Source organism: Triturus cristatus, chromosome 4_1 (assembly GCF_964204655.1).
Source record: "Triturus cristatus chromosome 4_1, aTriCri1.1, whole genome shotgun sequence".
NCBI classification, from domain to species: Eukaryota; Metazoa; Chordata; class Amphibia; order Caudata; family Salamandridae; genus Triturus; species Triturus cristatus.
This window is the reverse complement of record NC_140585.1, coordinates 45552726-45577595: the sequence shown is the minus strand read 5'-3', so window position 1 is coordinate 45577595 and position 24870 is coordinate 45552726. Positions and strand designations below refer to the sequence as shown.

Sequence of the window (24870 nt, the reverse complement as noted above, 5' to 3'; positions counted from 1 at the left end):
TTAAATGCTAATCAGTGGCTGGGAGAAGTATGAGAGCGAATGCAAATTAACCTCTACAAACATCAGGCAGGTAAAAGGTGACATTCTAAAAGTCACCTTTCCTTAATATTTATTAAAAATCCAACTTCACCATTGGGAATTAGCTTTTAATAACTATTAAAAATAGCTGTGTAATTATTTTTACTGCTATTCCTGAGATACACTATTAGGATTTTTTATCTGTACCCTGGTTTTCTACATAGGACAGCTAGGCCTGCCACAGTGAACAATAGCTTTTGGGTGGCAGTTGCTATAAGGGCATGTTAATGTTACATTTTTACATGTCCTACTTTTAAATACCATGCATACTGCTTTGCAGGCAGCAAAGCCTACATATGAGTGACTTATTAATATTTAAAAGGGACATTTTGACTTGTCAAAAGGGCTTATTTTGACAGGTCAAATTGCAGTTTTTACACTGCTACAGTCAGGCTACACTGGTAGGCTTGAAGCCATGTTTGCACTGCCACTGAAGTGGATGGCACAATAGGTGCTGCAGTCCATTTGCAGCACTTAACATCTGGGCCTGGGTACATCTTGTACCATATACTTGGCATTTATAGACGAGTTAAATATACCAATTACGAATATGACAATTCAACAATGTTTAAGGAAGGAGCACAGGCACTTTACCACTGGTCCTAGGATGCTTGTTTCCGGTCCAGTGAGGACCTGGCATGGCAGTTCGGGCTGGACTGTTCCCATGAGCAACATGACTGATTTGTATATGGTTGGGTCCAATCTGGGATGGCGTAGTGAGCAAAAGAACAATGGATTTTACCCATATCTCTTGACTGGGGGGAAATGTATGATTAATTCAGCATTCCATCCATCATTTGTTTGCCTAGCACCACACACAATAACATGCACAAAATATTCCCCTATCAAATAGTTGTCACAAGAAAGGGCCCCACGCTGGAAGCAGAGACCTCAAGCAGTGTCAGTACGAGTGACTTCAGAAAGGCCTGGTGTTTGCTTTACATTCTGGAACTTCAGGTTCTAGGCACCATGAATCACCAAGAGACCAAAATACACAATCAAACTTCCAAGGAAGAACTGACACACTATCAGACACATGAACAATAACCAACAATACCAGACATTTTAATACCCAGACACCCACAGCAACTACCTGACTCTAAGAAACTATAAGACTCCAGTAAACACCCATAGACCAACAGACACTGCTAGACACCAAAGCAAACACAAGGAGATGATGGATGGAGCACTGAAACTTTTCAAACACTCACACCCAGTATCAGATCTGGGTTAAATCCATCATCATTCTTTAGCTCACTTTGCCACCCCATTTCAGACACAGCTATATGGAAATCAGTCTTGTCCATGTGCCTCATGGGAACAGTCCAGCCCGAACTGCCAAGCCATGTCTTCCCTAGACCGGAAACAAGCATCCTGGGACTGGTTTCTGGCTAACAGCCCTCTTCAGCCAGGCTTGCTTGAATCCATTTGAAAAGTGAGCAAGGGACCCACGTCTGGGCATACCCTGCCAACTTAGGGCGAACAAAGCAAACACAAAGAGATGATGGACGGAGTGCTGAAACTTTTCAAACACTCACCCCCAGTCACAGATCTGGGTTGAATCCATCATCATTCTTTAGCTCACTTTGTCACCCCAGTTTAGACACAGCTGTATTCAAATCAGTCTTGATGCTGTGCCTCATGGGAACAGTCCAGCCCGAACTGCCAAGCCATGTCTTCCCTGGACCGGAAACAAGCATCCTGAGACCGGTTTCGGCTAGACACCAAGACATCACAAGACATTATAAGCCACCAAGCAACCAACAGGGGCTATCAGACTAGAAAATCCAGTCAGCGCTATCAGTCAACCAAACACCAACAGTCAGTATTAAAAGATCTTTCATAAACCCAGAAATCAAAAGAAGCAGTGAAGAGGTGGGGATCACTGGCTCGGCCCTAAAATGGCTATGTTCCTATCTGTCGGATAGACGGCAGGCGTTTTTTCTGCCTCCTTATCAGTCAGATTTTTCGCCTAACAAACAGGGTGTCCCGCAGGGCTCCTCTATCAGCCCGATACTGTTTAATGTTTACATGCGACCGTTGTTACAAATCATTAAATCTTGCAACATTACGGCCGTCAACTATGCCGACGATACGCAACTAATCATTTCCCTGGAAGGTGATCAGGCAGATTCTCTGCCCACCTTCCATAATTGTATGCTGGAAATGACGACTTGGCTGAGAATTAATGCTCTGCAATTTAATGGTGCCAAAACCGAGATTTTACACTGTTCTGTTGGCAGGGTATCGCCAGCCTTGCCTCTTAATTTCTGGCCTTTTCCTTTGGACACCCCCCTGGTCCCTGTAAAGACTGTACGTAATCTGGGGGTCTGTTTCAATGAGAAGCTAAGTCTTGAGTCGCATGTCAACAAGGTTGTCTCGAATTGTTATTTGATTATGAGAGGCCTACGCAGGATCCTACCTCTTCTTCCTCCCCATGTGCGAGGTACAGTAATCCGATGCACCATTCTTAGTCGTCTGGATTATTGTAACGCCTTGTTGCTTGCTTCCCCAGTTTATCTGATTCGGAGGCTTCAACGTATCCAAGCAGCTGCCGCAAAACTAGCCCTTCAAAGACCACGCTACTCATCCAGCACCAAAGCTCTGGCTGAGCTCCACTGGCTGCCTGTGCAACAGAGGATTATGTTTAAATCCCTGTGTATAGCCTTTAAAGCTCTTCATGGCCTTGGCCCTATACCATTGCAAAGTCGCTTTAGATGGTATGCCCCCTCGCGCATTCTGCGCTCTTCCTCAGCTAGGCTGGCCCTGATTCCCAAGATAAAGAGAGCTACTTTGGGAGGCAGAGCTTTTAGCTATGCGGCTGCTTGACTATGGAATGGTCTCCCCCCGGAAGTACGACAGGTTCATGATCTGACGCGTTTCCGTGGACTGCTTAAGACCTGGCTGTTCCCTAGAGCCTAATTTTTTTCCTTGCCCTTCCCCATCTTCTTCCCTCCCTTCATTATGTCTATAGCGCCAGGATGCCCGTGGGGTTGCAGTGCGCTCTATAAATATTTTTACATACATACATACATACTAAAGAAACCCATCAAACACCCAAAGAACAACAGACACACTATCAGACACAAAAAATAACCGACAATACCAGACACTTCAATACCCAGACACCAGCAGCAACTACTTGACTCCAAGAAACTATAAGACTGCAGTAAACACCCATAGACCAACAAACACTGCTAGACACTAAGACAGCATAAGACATTATAAGCCTCCAAGTGACCAACAGGGGCTATCAGACTAGAAAAGCCAGTCAGTGCTATCAGTCAACCAACCAACAACAGCCAGTATTAAAAGATCTTTCATAAACCCAGAAACCAGTACCCCAGAGGCCTCCCAGAGGCTGTAGCATGAATTATGCCACCCCTGAGAGAACATTCAAAATGACACCACAGGTCTGCTACTGTAGCCTGTGTAAGGTGGTGCATGCACCCCTTACTTTGATATAGGTTCACTATATCTATTCTAAATCACTGCACATATAAACCTATCATTCACCCCTATGGCAGGCCTTATCAATCCTGAAGGCAGGGTGCTGGGTTTTATGTGAGAGGGTGCCCCTGCATGAGCAGAAGACCCTCTACAGCCTTCGGAACCTATCTTCCGGGGTTGTTTGTGATACAGCCAACCATATATATTTAAGTGCACAATAACCTCGCGGTTAATGCTAACTTTAAACAGCTGCTTAGAAACATGTTGTGTTTGGTGTCAAACACCTTGGAATCATACCTCCCCGCCAGTAACTGGCGGGGAAGGTATGATTCCACCCTTCTAGAGGGACTTATGTGAAACACCGGTACTCCCGGTACCAGCTTTCTTGACCTGGACATCACAAAATGGATGCTGCCAGCCACAGACACGAGTCTGCCCTCCTCCTGCTGAGCTGAGCTCGAGCAGGGGAAGGCTTGACAATAGGTTTCCTGTCACAGGGAGGTGTGACCACCTCCCAGACAAGATTTAGTGTATTGGGGCTGGGTGGGTGCCCTCTGAGAGTGTTTAAAAGTCTGCACTGGGGGCACATTTGGTGTCACTGTGCATAGTCCAGTTCAAACCGGTGGCAGGAGTAATTTGCTCCTTCTCTGGCGCGAAACTGGACAAAGGACATGAGGGTAGCCACCTTTCTGTCCTGACCCTCCCATAGGTTGGTCCCCAGAGTTTGTTCCACCCCTTCCTTGGGTATAAAGTAGGAACCCTGACTACAAGACTTTAGATTTTACCTGGACTAAACTCTGCTACAGAAACCAAGTACTTTGACGATCTACTCTTCGCTGGACGATTGAAGAATCTCCCTTGGAGTAAAGGAGTTACTTCCCTGCAGCAGCAGGCACCTTAACGCATCTGACTGATTTGCATCTTCCGAGCTCCTGAGGACTCTTAAGATTTCTGCAACACAGGAGGTGGGTTCCCAAGTATCCCCGAGGTTGATCTGACCTCTCAGCAATTCTGAGACTGGTATCCCTCATGGGAACTGTGCAACCTGAACCCCAGTGCACCGTCTACTTTTGCAGCAGCATATGCTTTTTGGCGATCCTTGAGGCTGTGCTTTGGACTACGTGTAGTCCTGAGCCCGCGCAGTATTTCCACCGAAGATTTCTGGCCTACACTCCACGAGTATTCCGTCCCTTCGCGATCCCTGGTCCGTTGGTCTGTGGGTCCCTGTGAAGGTAACTTTGACTTTCCATGGGCTTTCCTGGTTGCTCCAGACGTGCTGGTCCTCACCGTAGCTTGTTTCCTCTGCCCGCGTGGGTTGCAGTTGCCAAGGCTTGTTGGTGTTCGATCCGGACACTGACCCCCCAGCACTCGACATCCTTTGTGTGACAGCTTACCTTCGGACTTTGGTCATCGTCGACGTCTCCTGGTCCCCGTGGCTGCAGAGTCAAGCATACTATCTTCTCACCTGAAGCACCTGACATCGGTGGGCATTCGTCTACTGAACCCCTGGTCACCCTGAATTGACCCAGACTCTGTCCCCTCTGCTTTCAGGTTCTTCTCACCTCAGATCCAGGCTTGTTTTCCACTGGACACTTTTCATCTTCCCAGCTGCAGCACTTTCTCGCATCACGCAATTGAAAGCGACCAGGGTTTCCGACACCACTTGACCCCTATGCACCCAGCTCCTCTGGGATAGGTAACACGGGTACCTCGGTACTCACAAGAGTGTTGGCCTTAGAACCTTCTATGTTCCAAAGGGTTTGCTTGAAGTCCTCTCCGAAGTGTCCTTAAACTGTAATTTTCCAACCGCGACTTTCCCACAGAGTTGTACGGAGCTCGCATCTGTGTTCTCACACTGCACCCGTCCTCCGTGGGTCCCCTGTGTCACTACTTTGGGTGGTTCCTAGGGGTCCCAGTGATTCTACGCGCTCTAGGCACTGTGTCTAGTGAAGTCGTGGCTGTTATACCACTTTCTTAGTATATGGTTTGGTCTCCCTCTGGAGCCCGCTGTGTATTGTGCTATTTACTGTCGTTTTGTTGATTTAATATTGTGTGCTTTGTGCTCAGAGGTGAGTAGAGAGTGTTTAGTAATATATACATATATATTTTATATATCTCTTGTGTGGTTCTCCTTTCATTTGGTCATTCAGGAGGTTCTGATCTGGTAAAACAAGCTGCTTTACATTCCTTCGAGACTTAGCCTGAAGGCTTCTCTCCACATCTGCTGCCACTAGGATAGCTTCCAATAACGGTTGTCTTTAACCTATCATCAATAAGGGTTGTGAAAGGTGCCCACTTTAATTAGTGGACAGCATATACCAGGCCAACTTCTCACACTGGGTACATGGCACATATACACCTAGCACATGCATATCATATATATGCACTGCATAGCACTGCATTTTTCCTGCATTGTACCATTCCCAGGTACACATACACCCAGCACTTTTATTCCACACATGCGCTGCGCACCGCTACACACCAAACCGATGAAGGTCAAGGGTGAATTAAGCACGCAGCAACGGAACTTTAAATGAGTGAGTCTGTAGGCCTCATTCCAGTGACACAGGTAAAAAAAAGGACTTGTTCACTACATGGTTAGCTGCCACCACCGCGTTTGTGGTGCTTAACTCCTGATAAAGGCAGTAGCCTTTCACCACTATGAGAGCAGCACTTTGGGTGACCTACCTGGTGCCTATGCCGTGGCGCACACGCATGATCTGTGTTCGCCCATGACAACACAAAATCAGCATTAGGGATCTAGACATCAGTACAGGTGGGGCACTCAGGGCAGGGGTGCCCGTCCATCGCCATGCGAGGGACTTTTCTGGCTCAACAAAGTGCATCTTATCCTGTAGAACTTGTAATAAAGTGGACAAGATATCTATGTGCACAACTCTGAATCAGCCCCAAAATCTGTTAATGTACACATTCAGAGCACAACTGACGTTTAGAAAGTATGCATAGTTGTTATTGACACAAAGACACTGCTGGCCTGACTGCAAGTTTGGTGGAAGTTACTCCATCACAAATGTGGCAGATATACCTCCGCAGCGGGCTTCCCCTTCCATCTGGCCTGGACAGACTTCAGCACGGAGGCCACACCTGCGGATTGGCTGACGTTGAAGTTAATGACTTCCGGCTTAGATGCCTCGCTGGAGATTTCAGAGTCATCGGTTTCCATGAGATGGGAAGACATGGCGTCTGCCTAGAAGGAGAGAAGAAGGGAGTCAGCGAAGCCCGAGAGCCTGTGTTTGAGAGTGAGCTGATCACTATGCACACTCAGACGGGGCGCTTGTTGCTTCTCTTACCTGGGCCCTTTTAATTGGAACAGGCTTTCGCCTCACAATCACACTTGCTCGGATTTTGTCTGCTTTAAGTATCTACTTAAAACCTGGCTTTTCTGACCCATTTCTTCTTTTCCTTCTCATCTTGGTACTGCGCTTTAGCACCGAGACACCCCTGTGGGGGGGTTTCGTTGCGCTATAATGTAGGAAGCTGGCTCTGTATATACTATACCAAAGTGAGGTGTAGTGTGCACAGAGTCCAGGGGAACCCCAAAGGTTGGCAGAGGTAAAGTTAGATAGCACCTCACTCTCTATTTGTGGTAGTGTGGTCGAGCAGTAAGGCTTTATCAAAGGACAGTGTTAAGCATTTGTTGTACACACTCAGTCAACAAATGATTTCACACACTCAAAGATCGAACTTCAGACCAATTGTTTTTGTATAAAAATATTATTTTAGTTATTTTATTTTCTAGAACAAAGCAAGCCTGGCACAGGTAAGCAATAAATACTTTGCAGTAAATATACAGTTTGAAATGCAATTGTAAATGTACTTTGAAATGGTTACAGTTTGAATTACTGGTAATGCAATACTGTGAAATGCTGTACCTATACTTTGTATCAACTTTGCAATGAAAATTACAGGTACGTTACTTTTACGTTACTTTTGAGATTACTTTTAAAAAAAAAATTCTACTCAGTGTGATATGCCTAGATATCACACTGGGACATTTCCTAGAGAAAAGATAAGTAAAGTCAGTTTTGCACAATTGTTATTTTTCAGGTTTACATACAAATCAACTCCACACTTAGAACATTTTTCAGAGGAAAAAACAGTCAATAGGTTCCTATGGAGAGTAATGAAGTAATCGGTCTTTGGAGTTGAGCTTCTGGGGTTAGAACAAGCGTTCCCCCAGGGTCAAGGATGCGCTCTCGTTACACCCGCAGCGGCACTAGGTCGGCCGGGTGCTGAGGCCCAATGTTATCCAATGGGGAATAGGGGCCTCTGGTTGGTGGCTGCTGGCAAGCAGGCCACTGGGTTGTGGGAGCAAAGCTCCTCGACTTTAGCTCAGGGCAAATGGGGAAACAAATTAGCACCAAAGGTGCACCCTCAGCGGCACTAGGGCGGCCGGCTGCAGGGTGCTGTTTCGACGTAGGGCAACCTGTTGGTTTCAGGGGACTTCTGGATTTAGGCTGCAGGCATCGGCTGGAGGCTTGAGGCAGGTCAGGGGTCGCCGGATCTCGGGTCAGGATCGCCGGGGTGACCTCCTCGTGGTGTTTGCCCACTTGAGCTCAGGCGTGGACGGCAGGTGAAGTGTGGGGCGGATTCGCGGGGTCTGGCCGGAGCCAGAGGTAGCAGGTGAACAAATACGGTGTTCACAGGAGACAAAGTCTTTGTGCTTGAAGGAAGGCAGGTCCTCCGGGGTTTTCGAGGTTGCTGGCTGCAGGACACACTAGGAGTTTGCAGGAGCAGGTTCGAGGTGGAGTCAGGCCGATAGGGCTGGGGCCAAGTCAGTCGACGTCTTCCTCTTGTTACCTTCAGCACGGCTATTCGGTCTTTCTTCTCCTTTTTTTGTTGCAGGTTCTTGTCTGAGGAAGCAAGGTCAGGGGTGCCCCTAAATACTATATTTAGGGGCATTACAGGTAGGTAAAAGGCAGGGACCAATGGGTCCCTTCCCTTGGGTGGGTACACCCCCTATTATGCCACCCTCCAGTGGGAGGGGGCCATGAGCCTGTCCCTGGTTGGCTGAGTCCCCCCATTTGACTGAGTTGTGCTTCACCTTTCCTCCCCCACCTGAGGGGTGGAGTTGGCAGAGGCGGGCACACCTCTCTTCCTCACTTGTTTTTCCCACCGGTTCTCCTGCCCAAAGTGGGGTTCAGAACCAGTGAAAGCAGCAAGTGGCCTGGGGAAGCTCACAAAGGCGGCAAGCCTTTGAATCTTCCCCTTCCTGAACCCTGCCCATCCTAGGGGAGGAGGCTTGGCACCTCGCCCCAGGATGTGCATTGTTTCAGGCCCCAGAGAGCAACAGGCTCTCAACCCAGGGATTCAGAAACACGTTTGGTGATGGCAGCTGAAAGCAGCCACTTAGCCTGGACACTAGTGGTGGGTTAGTTGCATTTTTCATTAAATCTCACACTGGCATCAGTGAGGGTTTAATGTGCTGAGGAGTTTGATACCAAACTTCTCAGTTTTCAGTGTAGCCATTATGGTGCTGTGGAGTTCGTAACGACAAACTCCCAGCACCATATACTCTTAATGGAAGCACTGCACTTACAATGTCTAAAATTTGACTTAGACACTGTAGGGGTACAGGGCTTGTGCACCTGTACCCTCACCACTGGTATAGTGCACCCAGCTAGAGGGGTGGCTGACCAATGCCAGGGCAGTGGGTTGTAGGCATGGCACACAGAGGTGTGTGCCATGTTGACTCTTCACTTTGTTCTGCACCAAAACACACAGCCTGCAAAGGCAGTGTGTGTGTGTGTGTAGAGGTACAGGGCCTCTAAGGGTGGCACAATAGGTGCTGCAGCCCTTACATGTGGTACCATTTACCAGGGCCTGACCTGCGGCCATAGATGCCAATTGGGTTAGTTTTGGGGAAAGAACACAGGCCCTGGGAACCTGATCGGCAGTGACCCAGGGCACATCAAGTGAAAGTGCATCAGTAGTGTGGCAAAAAGTGGGGGGGGGGGGTTACTGCAACAGAAACAAACTTTCCTACATATATTAAGTTTGGATAACATATGAAATGTTGTCTTTATTTAGTATTGAGAAAGTGACCGTATCAATATACTTAACTAAATGCACATATGTGTACTGTGAAAATGATAAAGCTGTTGTATGCCTTAATGTGCGCTGCTTCATTGTATTAATCATTTTTATAAATCAGCTTGAAGATCAGCCAAATCTTAGTATTCTAACACATTTACACACATTTTGAATGTACTGTGGCCATGCATGTAAATGTAAATGTAAATTGATACTTGTATAGCGCACTACTCACCCACAAGGGTCTCAAGGCGCTTGTACGAATACCGCTGTGGAACCCATCCTGGCTTTCCCTGTGAGGCGTCCACTCCTGGGCACCCCCAAGGTGGAGGCCAGGCATCCTTAGCGTTGTGGGGGCCGTTGTGGAGATTAAGCAAGCTATTGCCCAGAGTTGCAGAGTGGGACTCCATGATTGGAATGGCACCGAGGCGAGAATTATCAGGTCGAGGCGAGAATCATCAGGTCCGTGGAATTTTTGAGCCCAAGACCCGCCGAGGCGGGGAATTGAACCCTGGTCCCGGGCTAGACCTCTGCATCAGGGTCTGCCGCTCTAATCATTGAGCCACACTTCTCCACCTGCAACCCCATGTCGCACAACGCACAGTTACTGAGCTTTGTTGGTAAAGCATAGCCTCGTTCTGAGGTTGCAAAATATGAGCCAAGCATCTTAGAAGGAAGTGGAATCAGCTCCGGTTAGTGTTACTTGTATCACACTGTCAAGGACGTCTCACGAACATCTTGGCACCAGATCATTGGTCGTTATCTATGAGTTTCTATTTTATCACGCGGTCTTGCGTCTATTCACTTGCATTGAGAGCAAACGTATAAAAATATGTAAAAAGGGAATAGATTTTAGCATTGCATGCCCCAACCGATCAAGTGCGAAGCTCTGCTCTATTTAAGTGGAAATTGCATTGCATTACTTTTGATTTCTCAGTGGTTATTGTGCATTAAATGTATTACAGACTGAAAAGATTCTCTTGGGTGTTTTTTTTTTTTTAACACTATGTAACACATATGCTAAAGCCAACAGGCTTTTAAGAGTGGAAAGTTTTGCACCCTCCGGTATTTTGGGCCAGATGTACAAAAAAGTCAGTTTGGGATTTCCTTACTGCTAATTTTTGCAATTAGCAATTAGAAAACCACAAACAGCTATGTACAGCAGTGTCTCGGACACTGTTTGTGATTCCCAAAGGGCAGCAAATGGACCTGCCTCATCCATAGTCATGAGGCAAGTTGCAGTTTGCGACCCATTAGGAATAGCTACAAACACAGGGACAGTGGCCTGCTGTGGTCAGCAGACCACCATGTCAATGATTGCTTTTTAAATAAAGCAATATTTTTTTTTAATGTAGCCCCTTTTTCTTAAAAGAAATGGACTGCATTACAAAAATAAAAATGAAGTTATCTTTTCATTTTTTAAGATTAGGAAGCGGTCGCTGGGACCACTGCGTGCTCTTAAAAAATGTTTTCTCCCTCATTCACAAAGGGAAGGGGTCCCTTGTGGAACCCTTCCTGTTTGCGAATGGGTTACCGCCTCCTCTATAGAGTCGTTAAATTATGAATGTTTTGCGACCGCATTCCAGTTGCAAAACATTGATACATACCAGTGCTATTTGGTATTAGGAAGTGATGCCTTAAACACGCCCCTTCCTAATACCAAATCTTTAAAGCAAAATGTGATTTGGTAACACGTTACCGAGTCACATTTGGCCCCAGATGGGCGTTTGCGACCAGTAAAATGCTTTGCACATCTGGCCCTTTGTCACATGAAATCTCACAGATCATTTTTGTCTGGAAGGATTTTGCTATTTGTTGCACCCTTTGAGAAATGCTACGGGTAAAAGACTTGCACTGTAATAATTCTTGCTAGAATCTCTTCAGAAGGCCTGACAGTCTCAGCTGTCTGACGGGATCTTGTATATAATACATCCATAGATATGACTATTTATCATTACAGATACATAGAGGGCCTTTGGGTCAGCTCTGTTCTGCAGCTGGTCTGTCATTTACACCCTGCTTCCGTCTATCATAGCGTACTGTTTGGGGGAACGTCCAGTCCACATTACAAACTGGATCTCTTGCCCAGTGAATGATCACATTTATTTTCTGATTTACATCTCCCTGAAAATGAGTGTGCTTCAGTGTCAGGGCTGGCTGGCCAGCCCTTTGGTTTCAAAATGTCTCATTTTATAGTTGCCCTTTCATGTTTTTCCTTTTCCTCTTTTTATTTTGTTTTTAAAGCGGATACTACAGCTCCCAGGCAGTGCCAACCGACTGCTTGTTTGCCACTCATTTCTTCTGCATTGCGCTGCTTCTTAAGTGGCTTCTTCCTCTAAACCAAGCGACCGTTACAGAAAGCCATAGTCCATAGTGTATCATTGCTTTTCCATTCCAAGATGGCCAACAAGTTGGTCTTAAAGGGGACGGTGTGACAGCCATGATGGAAATGTATAACAATAGACTAAGCACAATACTACTGTAAGACAGACACATGCTGCTGTTGAATGCAAGCATGTTCCCACCCTGTTTAGAAGGCAGCATGTCTTCTTGTTTCTAATTGTATTCTTTTAATTTATCTTCCATATGTTGTTGAGGTTGTTTTATTGCAGCTGTGTCGAAGGGTGAATGTCAGGATCAGTCAGTTGATGGATGAATGAATGCACGAGTGCAAGAAGAGGGACATGGTGAGGTACTGAGTGCCTAAAACCATGAATAACACAAAAGGCACTTTCATTCATAAGCCGGGCCTACTAACAGTGCCAATGTTTGTTAGGTCTTCCGTTAGCAAGGGTCTTTCCTTTTCATAAAAATTCTTAAATACATAAATACGTTCATACATAGCGGGGCTCTCAGTCAGCTCCTTCCATCCATTGGTCTTTTTTGGTATCAATCACATGTTCTCTTCCAAGTATCAGTGTACAGCATATGGCACGGGGTCAGCACATTTTATCTACTGGGTCTCCACTTATATGTGACTGCATTTTGTATGTGCAGGTGTGAACAGCCATCCAAAAAATGAACTATTTCAATCAATCAATCAGGGAACTTTAAAGCGCGTTACTCACCTGTGAGGGTCTCAAGGCGCTGGGGGAGGGGGGGCACCCCAGGATTAGCCAAAAAGCCAGGTCTTCAGGCTTTTCCTGAAGGTGTGCAGGGTAGGGGAGCGTTCAATGTTGACCAGGAGCTCGTTCAAGGCCTTACGTTCCAACTACTTATGTCCCATAGTCTTCTTTACAGCAGTCGCTTATGGATTAATATCATATAATATCGCTTTTAGTGCACACAGTGCAGTCTCTTGATAAGGTACTATGTTTTGTTTGTTTGTTCACGTAAACACTAGTATAGGTCTCCCACTTAGTCATTTAATTTACTAGCTTGAGTTAGCCATTTATAAAGATATAGTGAAGGTAAATAAAGTTTATGCCACAGCGAACGCTACTGTTTATTTCAGGAAGCATGAAAATACACACTAAAAGCAACCTTAGTGAAATAGCGTCCCTCCCCGTCTCAGGCTGACAGTGACTCCCATGTGGTCTCCCTTCCTGTTGACGACCTGCTGGGGTTAACGCTTACCATCAAGTGCTTCAAAGCCAGTCCCTATGCATGTAGCAGCCTTTCTATCTACATGAAGCAGAAGGAGCTGTTTTTACAAAGCGCCACTGATAAGAGGGGTTTAACGACACTTGTGGTGTGTCCTTAAGTAGAGCAAACATTATAACCCTTTACAGCATAACCCAGCTGCTGATGGACTACAACGGGTTTTTCCAACGAGTAGCTCGTGAGCGTCTGGTAGCGCTCCAAGTACCTGTAAGTTACTCTCCGGTCTGCAGATCAGCTTATTAAATTAGAAGCTTTTACTTGGTCGAATTAAGAAACTTACACCAAATTTGAGATTATGAATTTGAGATACCAATGTGTTTATTTTCAGAACTCGTAAACTGATATTTCAATTAAAAGGGCTGAATTTCCAAAATATATGTAAAGCTGATATTTGAGTGATAAATCATGTGGCATTGGGGATGCTTTTTACAAATATTATTACCTCCGTACGAGATGCAGTGCTGCTATGGTTCTTAATTATTACCCTTACAGAGCCAAGCGATATAATGGATTCCAGAATAGATACACCCACGTTCGGACTCCACCATCAAACTACTTTGATACCAAGGGAACTCATAGTGTCAAATGAGTTTCATGGAGGAGACCGAATGTGAGTGTATCTATTTTGTGAGTCATTTAACAAGAGGAATCTGTAGTGAGGAGGTCCACACAGGTAGGATGAAATTCAGGATGTTTTATTCGTGAAGATGACATGTAGTAGAGTTCAGAACATCAAATAGTTAAGTTGTAAATAAGAGCCCCACCAGGAGCTGCCTGTCAGCTGCTCAGCCCATGGCCAACTGTCACTTCCGTTCTCAGAGCCCCACCAGGTGCTGCCTATCAGCTGCTCAGCCCATGGCCAACTGTCACTTCCGCTCTCAGAGCCCCACCAGGAGCTGCCTGTCAGCTGCTCAGCCCATGGCCAACTGTCACTTCCGCTCTCAGAGCCCCACCAGGAGCTGCCTGTCAGCTGTTCAGCCCATGGCCAACTGTCACTTCCGCTCTCAGAGCCCCACCAGGAGCTGCCTGTCAGCTGCTCAGCCCATGGCCAACTGTTACTTCCGCTCTCGGAGCCCCACCAGGAGCTGCCTGTCAGCTGCTCAGCCCATGGCCAACTGTCACTTCCGCTCTCGGAGCCCCACCAGGAGCTGCCTGTCAGCTGCTCAGCCCATGGCCAACTGTTACTTCCGCTCTCGGAGCCCCACCAGGAGCTGCCTGTCAGCTGCTCAGCCCATGGCCAACTGTCACTTCCGCTCTCAGAGCCCCACCAGGAGCTGCCTGTCAGCTGCTCAGCCCATGGCCAACTGTTACTTCCGCTCTCGGAGCCCCACCAGGAGCTGCCTGTCAGCTGCTCAGCCCATGGCCAACTGTCACTTACGCTCTCAGAGCCCCACCAGGAGCTGCCTGTCAGCTGCTCAGCCCATGGCCAACTGTCACTTCCGCTCTCAGAGCCCCACCAGGAGCTGCCTGGCAGCTGCTCAGCCCATGGCCAACTGTCACTTCCGCTCTCAGAGCCCCACCAGGAGCTGCCTGTCAGCTGCTCAGCCCATGGCCAACTGTTACTTCCGCTCTCGGAGCCCCACCAGGAGCTGCCTGTCAGCTGCTCAGCCCATGGCCAACTGTCACTTCCGCTCTCAGAGCCCCACCAGGAGCTGCCTGTCAGCTGCTCAGCCCATGGCCAACTGTCACTTCCGCTCTCAGAGCCCCACCAGGAGCTGCCTGGCAGCTGCTCAGCCCATGGCCAACTGTCACTTCCGCTCTCAGATCCCCAACAGGAGCTGCCTGTCAGCTGCTCAGCCCATGGCCAACTGTCACTTCCGCTCTCAGAGCCCCACCAGGAGCTGCCTGTCAGCTGCTCAGCCCATGGCCAACTGTTACTTCCGCTCTCGGAGCCCCACCAGGAGCTGCCTGTCAGCTGCTCAGCCCATGGCCAACTGTCACTTCCGCTCTCAGAGCCCCACCAGGAGCTGCCTGTCAGCTGCTCAGCCCATGGCCAACTGTTACTTCCGCTCTCGGAGCCCCACCAGGAGCTGCCTGTCAGCTGCTCAGCCCATGGCCAACTGTCACTTCCGCTCTCAGAGCCCCACCAGGAGCTGCCTGTCAGCTCCTCAGCCCATGGCCAACTGTTACTTCCGCTCTCGGAGCCCCACCAGGAGCTGCCTGTCAGCTGCTCAGCCCATGGCCAACTGTCACTTCCGCTCTCAGAGCCCCACCAGGAGCTGCCTGTCAGCTGCTCAGCCCATGGCCAACTGTCACTTCTGCTCTCAGAGCCCCACCAGGAGCTGCCTGTCAGCTGCTCAGCCCATGGCCAACTGTCACTTCCGCTCTCAGAGCCCCACCAGGAGCTGCCTGTCAGCTTCTTAGCCCATGGCCAACTGTCACTTCCGCTCTCAGAGCCCCACCAGGAGCTGCCTGTCAGCTTCTTAGCCCATGGCCAACTGTCACTTCCGCTCTCAGAGCCCCACCAGGAGCTGCCTGTCAGCTGCTCAGCCCATGGCCAACTGTCACTTCCGCTCTTAGAGCTCCACCAGGAGCTGCCTGTCAGCTGCTCAGCCCATGGCCAACTGTCACTTCCTCTCTCAGAGCCCCACCAGGAGCTGCCTGTCAGCTGCTCAGCCCATGGCCAACTGTCAATTCCGCTCTCAGAGCCTCACCAGGAGCTGCCTGTCAGCTGCTCAGCCCATGGCCAACTGTCACTTCCGCTCTCAGAGCCCCACCAGGAGCTGCCTGTCAGCTTCTTAGCCCATGGCCAACTGTCACTTCCGCTCTCAGAGCCCCACCAGGAGCTGCCTGTCAGCTTCTTAGCCCATGGCCAACTGTCACTTCCGCTCTCAGAGCCCCACCAGGAGCTGCCTGTCAGCTGCTCAGCCCATGGCCAACTGTCACTTCCGCTCTTAGAGCTCCACCAGGAGCTGCCTGTCAGCTGCTCAGCCCATGGCCAACTGTCACTTCCTCTCTCAGAGCCCCACCAGGAGCTGCCTGTCAGCTGCTCAGCCCATGGCCAACTGTCAATTCCGCTCTCAGAGCCCCATCAGGAGCTGCCTGTCAGCTGCTCAGCCCATGGCCAACTGTCACTTCCGCTCTCGGAGCCCCACCAGGAGCTGCCTGTCAACTGCTCAGCCCATGGCCAACTGTCACTTCACCTCTGTGAGTCCCAACATTCCGGGGCTCATCAGACTCATTCTAATGAGTCCGAGCACGAGCACTGGCTGAGCAGGGGTGGTAAAATACCTTACAATATATATGCAGGATACTACAGAATCCTTTACACTGTTTTGTTGATTAAACCCTGTCCCCTTTTTCTGAGGGGTTTCTCTCTAATATTACCCTTCTAGAGGCCATTAATATGGACAAAGCCTTTATCAGAATATTGGAATGTTGACAGCTCCATTGAAAACAATGGAGTGCTCCGGGCTTCTAATGGCCGTAGAAGCCCGGAGAGCACATTCCAATATTCTTTTCCATTCACAGCTGCTGCTGGGCACAAACGCCTCTCGGAGCCTGAAGGGATCTTAATCCCCTCGTGCTCCGAGAGGCCTTTGTTTTTACTGATTAGAACATTCTGCCCTCACGGGCGGAATGTTCTAATAGCCTTAGCGCCCTCCGAATAGGTTCTACCAGCCATTAAAGGCCCGCTCCCTTGTTAATGGCCCGTAGAGCTTGCTAGGTCGGGCTCTAAGGCTATATTACGTTACTGCTGGCAAACATGCCTCATGGAATGAGGTGATCGCTGCTAGTAACCCTGCACATTGTGGCGACATCTTGTCTGATATGGACACTATTACAACACTAATTGCATTAGTAGCTCTCGATGAATTTTCACTGAACATAAGTAGCTTTCATTACAGAAAATAATGTCTTAACCCCTTCAGTGCCCGCCCCTTTCCCCGCCCAGTGCCGGCCGTTGCATTAGCGGGCGGGGTCTATGACGAGCTGGACTCGTCATGGGCACAGCGCCACCGCGGCCCATGACGAGTCCAGCTCGTCATGGGCACTGAAGGGGTTAAACTACTTATATCAATATGGGATGTTATTGTAATAGTGTCCGCGGCAGCGCTATACACTTTTATTACAAGATTTTCTGTGAGCAATTTATAACGCTATTTCCTGCTGCCGCTCCTAGTTCAGTATCTGACGGAATCACAGGTAGGAGAACAACAGAGTTCAATAACAATACACTTCTACTATACATTGTAGAGAAGTTTCTCCATTGTATTTTGTATTGTGTGTCAGGTACAGCTAGCAAAAGCCAATAGGTCTAGCTTTAATGTGCTAACGCTTGCACAATGTTATTTACATGCATTTAAGACATTAAAGACAGAGATACTGGCTTTTCTAGGGGTTTTTCACAGACCATAACATGGTAAAAGTGAAGCTGCACCACACAAATTATGTCAGCATTTTAACATAACTTGTACTTGAATGGGAAATGTTCACCAGACAGAATAGTCCTTATTTATTTATATCCAGCTCATTTTATTGACCTCACAAGCATGAAATGCTGAGTAGACTTGCCAAGATTTACTTTGATTAAAAGAATTCCAAGATGGCTGCCCATGGGTACACATTCAGAAGCGGCCATCTTTGAATGTTTTCACTAAAAATGTAACAAAAACCTTTTCAAGGTGGCTGCCAGGGCAAAGGCATCTGCACAAAGGCCAATCAGTCATCTTGGAATGCTTGTGCCATGACTTAGCCTTTCAAGGTGACTGATACAATGCTTTCCAACATGTCAGCCATACTGGAATGGTAAGATTGTAATGAACTACTGCTAAGGAAATAAGCACTGGGAAAGCTGATAGTTCTGTAGCCAACCCCAGGACCTGTTAGCTTTGCCAATTCATGTTTTTAAGATGCTGCTTACACAGTAAACCTGGTCTGTGTGCACTACCCTGCTGCGGCTTCGAGCCAGAGCCTGGCAATAATACTTAAAGTATGAACACGGTTCTCTTTCAGCGAGATTAAGCATTCTTGAAATCACTGCATGCCTTCGCGTATCACTTTCAGCCCCAGTGGGTCAGGCATCTTGTCCTGAATGCAAGAGGACAGAAAAGATGGTTTTGTAAAATGTGGCTGGTTTTCATGGCCTCCTGTTCTTTTCACATGCTGGGGCTTTGTATGCTCTCTAGGGGCAGGCCTCAAACTCGCCATTGATACTTTAAGCAAAGCGTCTCTGTACACAACAGTCCCCACTAGGTAGTCCCACCTACAGAGACATAGCAGTCACACACAAATTGTTCCTTCATCACATAATTGTCATAAGAAATGTCCACACTACAAAGCAGGGATCTTAAGGTGTCATCACAAGTGAGAGGAGTTCAGTCAAACCTAGTATTTGCCTTGCATTCTGGAACTTCGGGTTGTAGGCACCATGAAGCACCAAGAGACCAAAAGGGACCATCAAAGTCCCAAAGACCAACAAACACCCAAACAGTAAGCAACAATACCAGACACTTCACTGCCAAGACACCCGCAGAAACTACTCGACTCCAAGAAACTATAAGACTCCAGTAAACACACATAGAGCAACATACACTGCTAGACACCAAGGCAGCATGAGACATTATAAGCCACCAAGAGACCAACAGGGGCTATCAGACAACAAAAGCCAACCAGTGCGATCAGTCAACCAACCACCAACAGCTAGTATTACATGCCCCAAGGTTCCTCCCTCAGCCCGACACTGTTCAACATTTACATGGCTCTGCTCGCACACGTTGCCCGACAGCACGACCTCAACATAAATCTCCTACGCCGACGACACTCAACTGATCCTCTCCCTCACCAAGGACCCCATCACCGCCAAAGCCAACCTCCACGAAGGAATGAAGGCCGTCACTGACTGGATGAAGACCAGCCGCCTGAAGCTGAACTCGGACAAGACGGAGGTCCTCATCCTCGGCACCAACCCTTCAGCCTGGGACGACTCCTGGTAGCCGACGGCACTGGGAGCAGCCCCGACACCCACCGACCACGCAAGCAACCTGGGAATCATCCTCGACTCAACGCTCTCAATGACCAAGCAGGTCAACGCCATCTCCTCCTCCTGCTTCAACACCCTCCACATGCTCCGCAAAATCTACAGATGGATCCCGACAGACACAAGAAAGGCAGTCACCCAGGCCCTCGTCAGCAGCAGACTCAATTACGGAAAGGCTCTCTACGCGGGAGCCCCGACCAAGCTCATCAAACGACTACAACGCATCCAAAACACCTCGGCACGGCTGATCCTCGACGTACCACGCCACGGCCACATCACCCCCCACTGAGAGACCTGCACTGGCTTCCCGTCAGCAAGAGGATATCCTTCAAGCTCCTTATCCACGCACACAAGGCACTCCATAAGACCGGCCCAGCCTACCTCAACAGACGGCTCTCCTTTAACATCCCCAACCGCCAGCTACGCTCCGCCGACCTCTCACTAGCCACCGTCCCCCGCATCCGAAGAACAACCACCGGCGGTAGATCCTTCTCCGACCTCGCCGCCAAGACATGGAACACCCACCCACTGAGCCTACGACAGACCCAAGACCTGCTGACCTTCAGGAGGATGCTCAAGACCTGGCTGTTCGATCAGTAGGGCCCCTTTCCCCCCCCCCCCCCCCCCCCCCCAGCGCCTTGAGACCCTCCCGGGTATGTAGTGCGCTTTACAAATGACTGATTGATTGGTCCTTCATAAACCCACATATCTAAAGAAACAATGAAACTAAAGAAACCCATCAAACACCCAAAGACCAACAGACACACTATCAGACACCATGAGACCAAAAGGCAAAATCAAACTCCCAAAGACCAATAGACACACTGTCAGACACCATGAAACCAAAAGTGACTCTCAAACATCCAAAGACCAACAGACACACTATCAGACATCATGAAACCAAAAGGGACTATCAAACACCCAAAGACTCAGATCTATTGACTGGGGGTGAATGTATGATTTATTCAGCATTCTGTCCGTCATTTGTTTGCGTAGCACCACACACAATAACATGCACAAAATATTCCTCTATCAAATAGTTGTCACAAGAAAGGGCCCCACGCCGGAAGCAGAGACCTCAAGCAGTGTCATTACGAGTGACTTCAGACAGGCCTAGTGCTTGCTTTACATTCTGGAGCTTCAGGTTCTAGGCACCATGAATCACCAAGAGACCAAAAGACACAATCAAACTTCCAAGGAAGAACTGACACAATATCAGACACATAAACAATAACCGACAAACCAGACACTTCAATACCCAGACACCCACAGCAACTACTTGACTCCAAGAAAATATAAGACTCCAGTAAACACCCATAGACCAACAGACACTACTAGACACAAAGACAGCATAAGACATAATAAGCCACCAAGAGACCAACAAGGGTTATCAGACAACAAAAGTCAGTCAGCACTATCAGTCAACTAACCACCAACAGCCAGTAACAAATCCTTCATAAACCCAGATATCTAAAGAAGCAGTGAAACTAAAGAAACCCATCAACACCCAAAGACCAACAGACACACTATCAGACACCATGAGACCAAAAGGCAAAATCAAGCTCCCAAAGAACAAAAGACACTATCAGACACCAAAATAAAATAGACAATATAGAGGCTGCAACACCCAGACACCCCTACAAATTGCTGTTTCAAAGAAACTAAAAGACTGGAGCAAACACCCATAAACCAGCATCCACTGCTAGATATCAAGAGATCATTAGAGTTTATCAGTCACTAAGATTCTCCCAAAGACAAACAGACACCAGTAGGGAGCTAACCACCAATAATCAATAGCAAAAGAACCTTCATAAACCCAGAAAGCTGAATGAACTTCTAGACATCTAAAGAAAGCACTAGGCATCCCAAAACTAAAGGAACACGTCAACCACTCACAGACTATCAGACACACACCATCAGTCACTGACAATACTGACATAATCAGACACCATGAGACCAAACCAGACACTGTTACATTCTATAGACCATTAGACGCTAGCACAAAACCAAAGGCTAAACCACCCAAACACCAACACATATCACACATCCAGAGACAGGGTGCCACTTTCTAGAACCAGACACTTAGCGAAACTACAAATTACCATGATAGTAAATGTCTGAATAAAACCTCTTGAGAATCCCCATAGACTAATAGATACCAGCAGACGCCAAAATAAACACAAATCACAGTGGATACCAACAAAACGAAGAGATACTAAAAGAGACCAAAAAGGTTACATTTGTAAACTACCCAAAGACAGTCTAACAACAAGCATTTGCAATGCAATAGATCTTGCATGTACGAGAGCTTGAGCTTTTGGCATTGTAAATGACAATAGCTTAAATTCTCGCAAATGCGAGACCTATTGCATTTCAAATATTTTTTGTTACAAGCTCCCTATGCTGAGCTTTCATATTAATAGAGGCCGCACCCTTTTCGTTAGACGAGCCGAGTCTCAAGAAAGGGGTGCAGCGGCCATTAAAGTGAAAGCGTGGTATGGGGCGCTTTTACAACAAGAAACATTAGTTTGTCAACTTTTTTTGTAAAATCGCCCCAAGCTGCGGTTTCATTTTAATAGTGGCTGCAGACCTTTCTTTAGATGCGGCTTGTCTAACGGAAGAGGCGTGTTCTCTATTAATGTGAAAGCGCAGCATGAGGCGCTTGTAAACTAAAACAATAAATAGTTAAACAAAAAACATGTGGCTGAGTTCGGCGCTGCAAATAAACCAAAGGCACAGCCGCCACTGTGGCGTGCCATGCTATAAAAAAGAAAAAGCTTTAGAAGAGATCATGTCTTAAACAGCAAGCAGGTGAAAATAATTGAACAAAATAGTGCTTGGAGGCTGTAATTAAAGCCTACAGAGTAACAACACACGTAAGAGGGCCAGTCCTTGTGGGAGGTTACAAGATGAGACAAGGAAGTACTAAGGAGGGACTACTAAGCCTATTGACCAATGAAAAGCCACAGTTTACAAAGGACAATGACACAAGCCAATGAAAAATATGGGCGGAGCTTCAAGTCCATACCTGAATACAGCATGCCTCACAGCAGCGCATGCGCTGCCCAAGCTCGCCCTAAAAACCCTAAAACTCCTTCTCTCCTTGCCTTCGGAGGGGATTGAATGATTGAGGGGGCTGCTTGCCCCCTTCGTAGCCCCCTCCACTGCTTGAGGCCTGCTCCCCTGATTGGTCGCCTCAAAGGGAATGCGGCCTCCCCCAATCGCGGTCGTCGCTTTTTCCTGGGCTTTCGCCCGGGGTGGGGAGGGCTTCCCTCCCCGGGAGGCGGGCTCCCATTGGATCCGGCTTTGCCTTCCCCAGCCCGGGCTACAGCTCGACCTAAAAACCCTGGAGCAAGGAAAAACAGTGCAGTTATAGATAGGTATAGACAGCCAGCAGTAGCCGCGCCGAAGCTGGGAGTCACTGAACTCCCCTTCCATAAAGCAGAATATACCCTCTATACCTGTGACCAGCCCTCCTGTCCTGACACTGGTGCCTGTACCTGTACCCAGCCCATCCTGTCCTGAAGCAGCAGCCTGTATCTGTACCCAGCCCAGTCCAGACACCGGTGCCTCAGCCTGTACCTCTGCCCAGCCTTCCTGTCCTGCAGCTGGTATCTGAACCCAGCCCCTCCTGTCCTGAAGCAGGGGGCTATACTTCTGGCTAGCCCTACTGTCCTGAAGCAGGTGCATGTACTTCTTCCAAATCCTGCACCTGCAGCAGGGGCACGTGCCTAAACCCTCTTGCCCAGCTGTAGGTGCCTACTCGCCCAGTTCTTTCTGCCCTGTAGTTCTGCCCATGCCCCTCCTCCGTTGCAGCAGGGGTCTGTGGTTCAACCTAGCCCCTCCTGTCCTGACACCAGTGCCAGTGCCTCTGCCCAGCCTTCCTGTCCTGAAGCTGTAACCGTGGCAGCAGGTGCCTATACCTCTGCCCAGCCCTACTGTCCTCAAGCAGGTGCATGTACTTCTGCCAACCCCTGCACCCTGCAGCAGGAACACGTGCCCAGCGGTAGGTGCCTACTCGCCCAGTCCTTTCTGCCCAGCCCCTTCCCCGCTGCAGCAGGTATCGCCACCTCCGCACAGCCCCTGCAGCAGGCGCCTGAACCGTCCGAGCTGCACCACGTGCCTGTAGTTCTCCGTCCTGCAGCCTGTGCTCAGCCTCTTGGTGTCTGGAGCTGGTGAGGCGCTGCTCCCCCGCGGGTCCTTCCCGGGAGATGGAGGTCGAGCTCTGTCACCCGGCGGAGCCCCCCTGCTGGCCGCAGAGCTCCTCTGAGGGGAGCTGTGAGGGGGGAGGGCAGATTCAGAGCTCCTATGAGGGGCGCTGTGAGGGGGAGGGCAGACTCTGTAGAGCTCCTATGAGGGGCGCTGTGAGGGGGAGGGCAGATCCAGAGCTCCTCTGAGGGAAGCTGTGAGGGGCAGTGCAGAGTCTGTAGAGCTCCTATGAGGGGCGCTGTGAGGGGGAGGGCAAATTCAGAGCTCCTCTGAGGGGAGCTGTGAGGGGCAGGGCAGAGTCTGTAGAGCTCCTATGAGGGGCGCTGTGAAGGGGAGGGCAGAGTATGTAGAGCTCCTGTGAGAGGCGCTGTGAGGGGGAGGGCAGAGTCTGTAGAGCTCCTATGAGGGGCGCTGTGAGGGGGAGGGAAGATTCAGAGCTCCTATGAGGGGCAGGGCAGACTCTGTAGAGCTCCTATGAGGGGCGCTGTGAGGGAGGAGGGCAGAGTCTGTAGAGCTCCTATGAGGGGCGCTGTGGGGGATGAGGGCGGAGTCTGTAGGGCTCCTCCTGTGGCTCCTGTGAGGGAGGAGGGCGGAGTCTGTAGAGCTCCCCCGGTGGTTGCTGTGGGGGAGGAGGGCAGAGTTGGCAGAGCTGCCCCGGTGGTTGCTGTGGGGGAGGAGGGCAGAGGAGGAGGGCAGAGTTGGCAGAGCTGCCCCGGTGGTTGCTGTGGGGGAGGAGGGCAGAGTTGGCAGAGCTGCCCCGGTGGTTGCTGTGGGGGAGGAGGGCAGAGTTGGCAGAGCTGCCCCGGTGGTTGCTGTGGGGGAGGAGGGCAGAGTTGGCAGAGCTGCCCCGGTGGTTGTTGTAAGGGAGGAGGGCAGAGGGCACCGATCCTGTTTCCAGCCCTACATCCTGCCAACTAGGGAAGGGCTCATCGGAAAATCAAAATCATGTTAGAAGAAGAATCTAAACTCTGGAAACCCCCAAAATAAGTGCGACCACCACAAAGAAGGCGATTGTCTACTGAGGGGTTGTTAAGATCACAGGGTGACCTTCTAGAGTGACGACCGACTACAGTGACCATACATTTCTGAGGCAAATATCGGTGTCACTCGCTGGCCGGTCCGCCCGCCTCGGGCACTCCTTTTGTTGAGCAAGATTAAACGGCGCATCTTAAGGGACCCGTGACAACAGAACTGGTGCAAAGAAAGAAAACTAACTTTCTGACTTTTAAAGGGGAGGTAAAGAGTCTTTACAAACAACAGTCTTTATGTCCTGCATATATACGCGACTAAGTCAAAAATGCCACCCTGACAAAAATAAATAGGACGCCAGAAATGTCCGGAGCACCAGGAAGTCAACCATCCATTTTGAAGTGTCTACAATTCAGTTTCTCTTTATTCCTTTGTCCAACTGGTGGTCTTCAGTTATAAACACAAGGGGGCAGATTTCCAAGCCCCTTGCGCCACTTTTGCGTCACTTTTCCCATGTTAAAAGTGAC

General features: G+C 48.9%; 1 protein-coding gene across 1 annotated transcript in view; it reads right to left on the bottom strand.

Moving 5' to 3' along the window:
* The window catches only part of LOC146839434 (transmembrane protein 176B-like), an 88889-nt gene extending 64686 nt beyond the window's left edge, over positions 1-24203 (bottom strand). The window contains exons 1-2 of the mRNA XM_085651485.1: positions 23285-24203; positions 6575-6732 (exon numbers count right to left, since the gene is read on the bottom strand). Of these exons, the coding sequence (XP_085507611.1) occupies positions 6575-6727 (153 nt within the window). The 5' untranslated portion in view covers positions 6728-6732; positions 23285-24203. The remainder of the gene's footprint in view (positions 1-6574; positions 6733-23284) is intronic.
* Between the last annotated feature and the right edge of the window lie 667 nt (positions 24204-24870).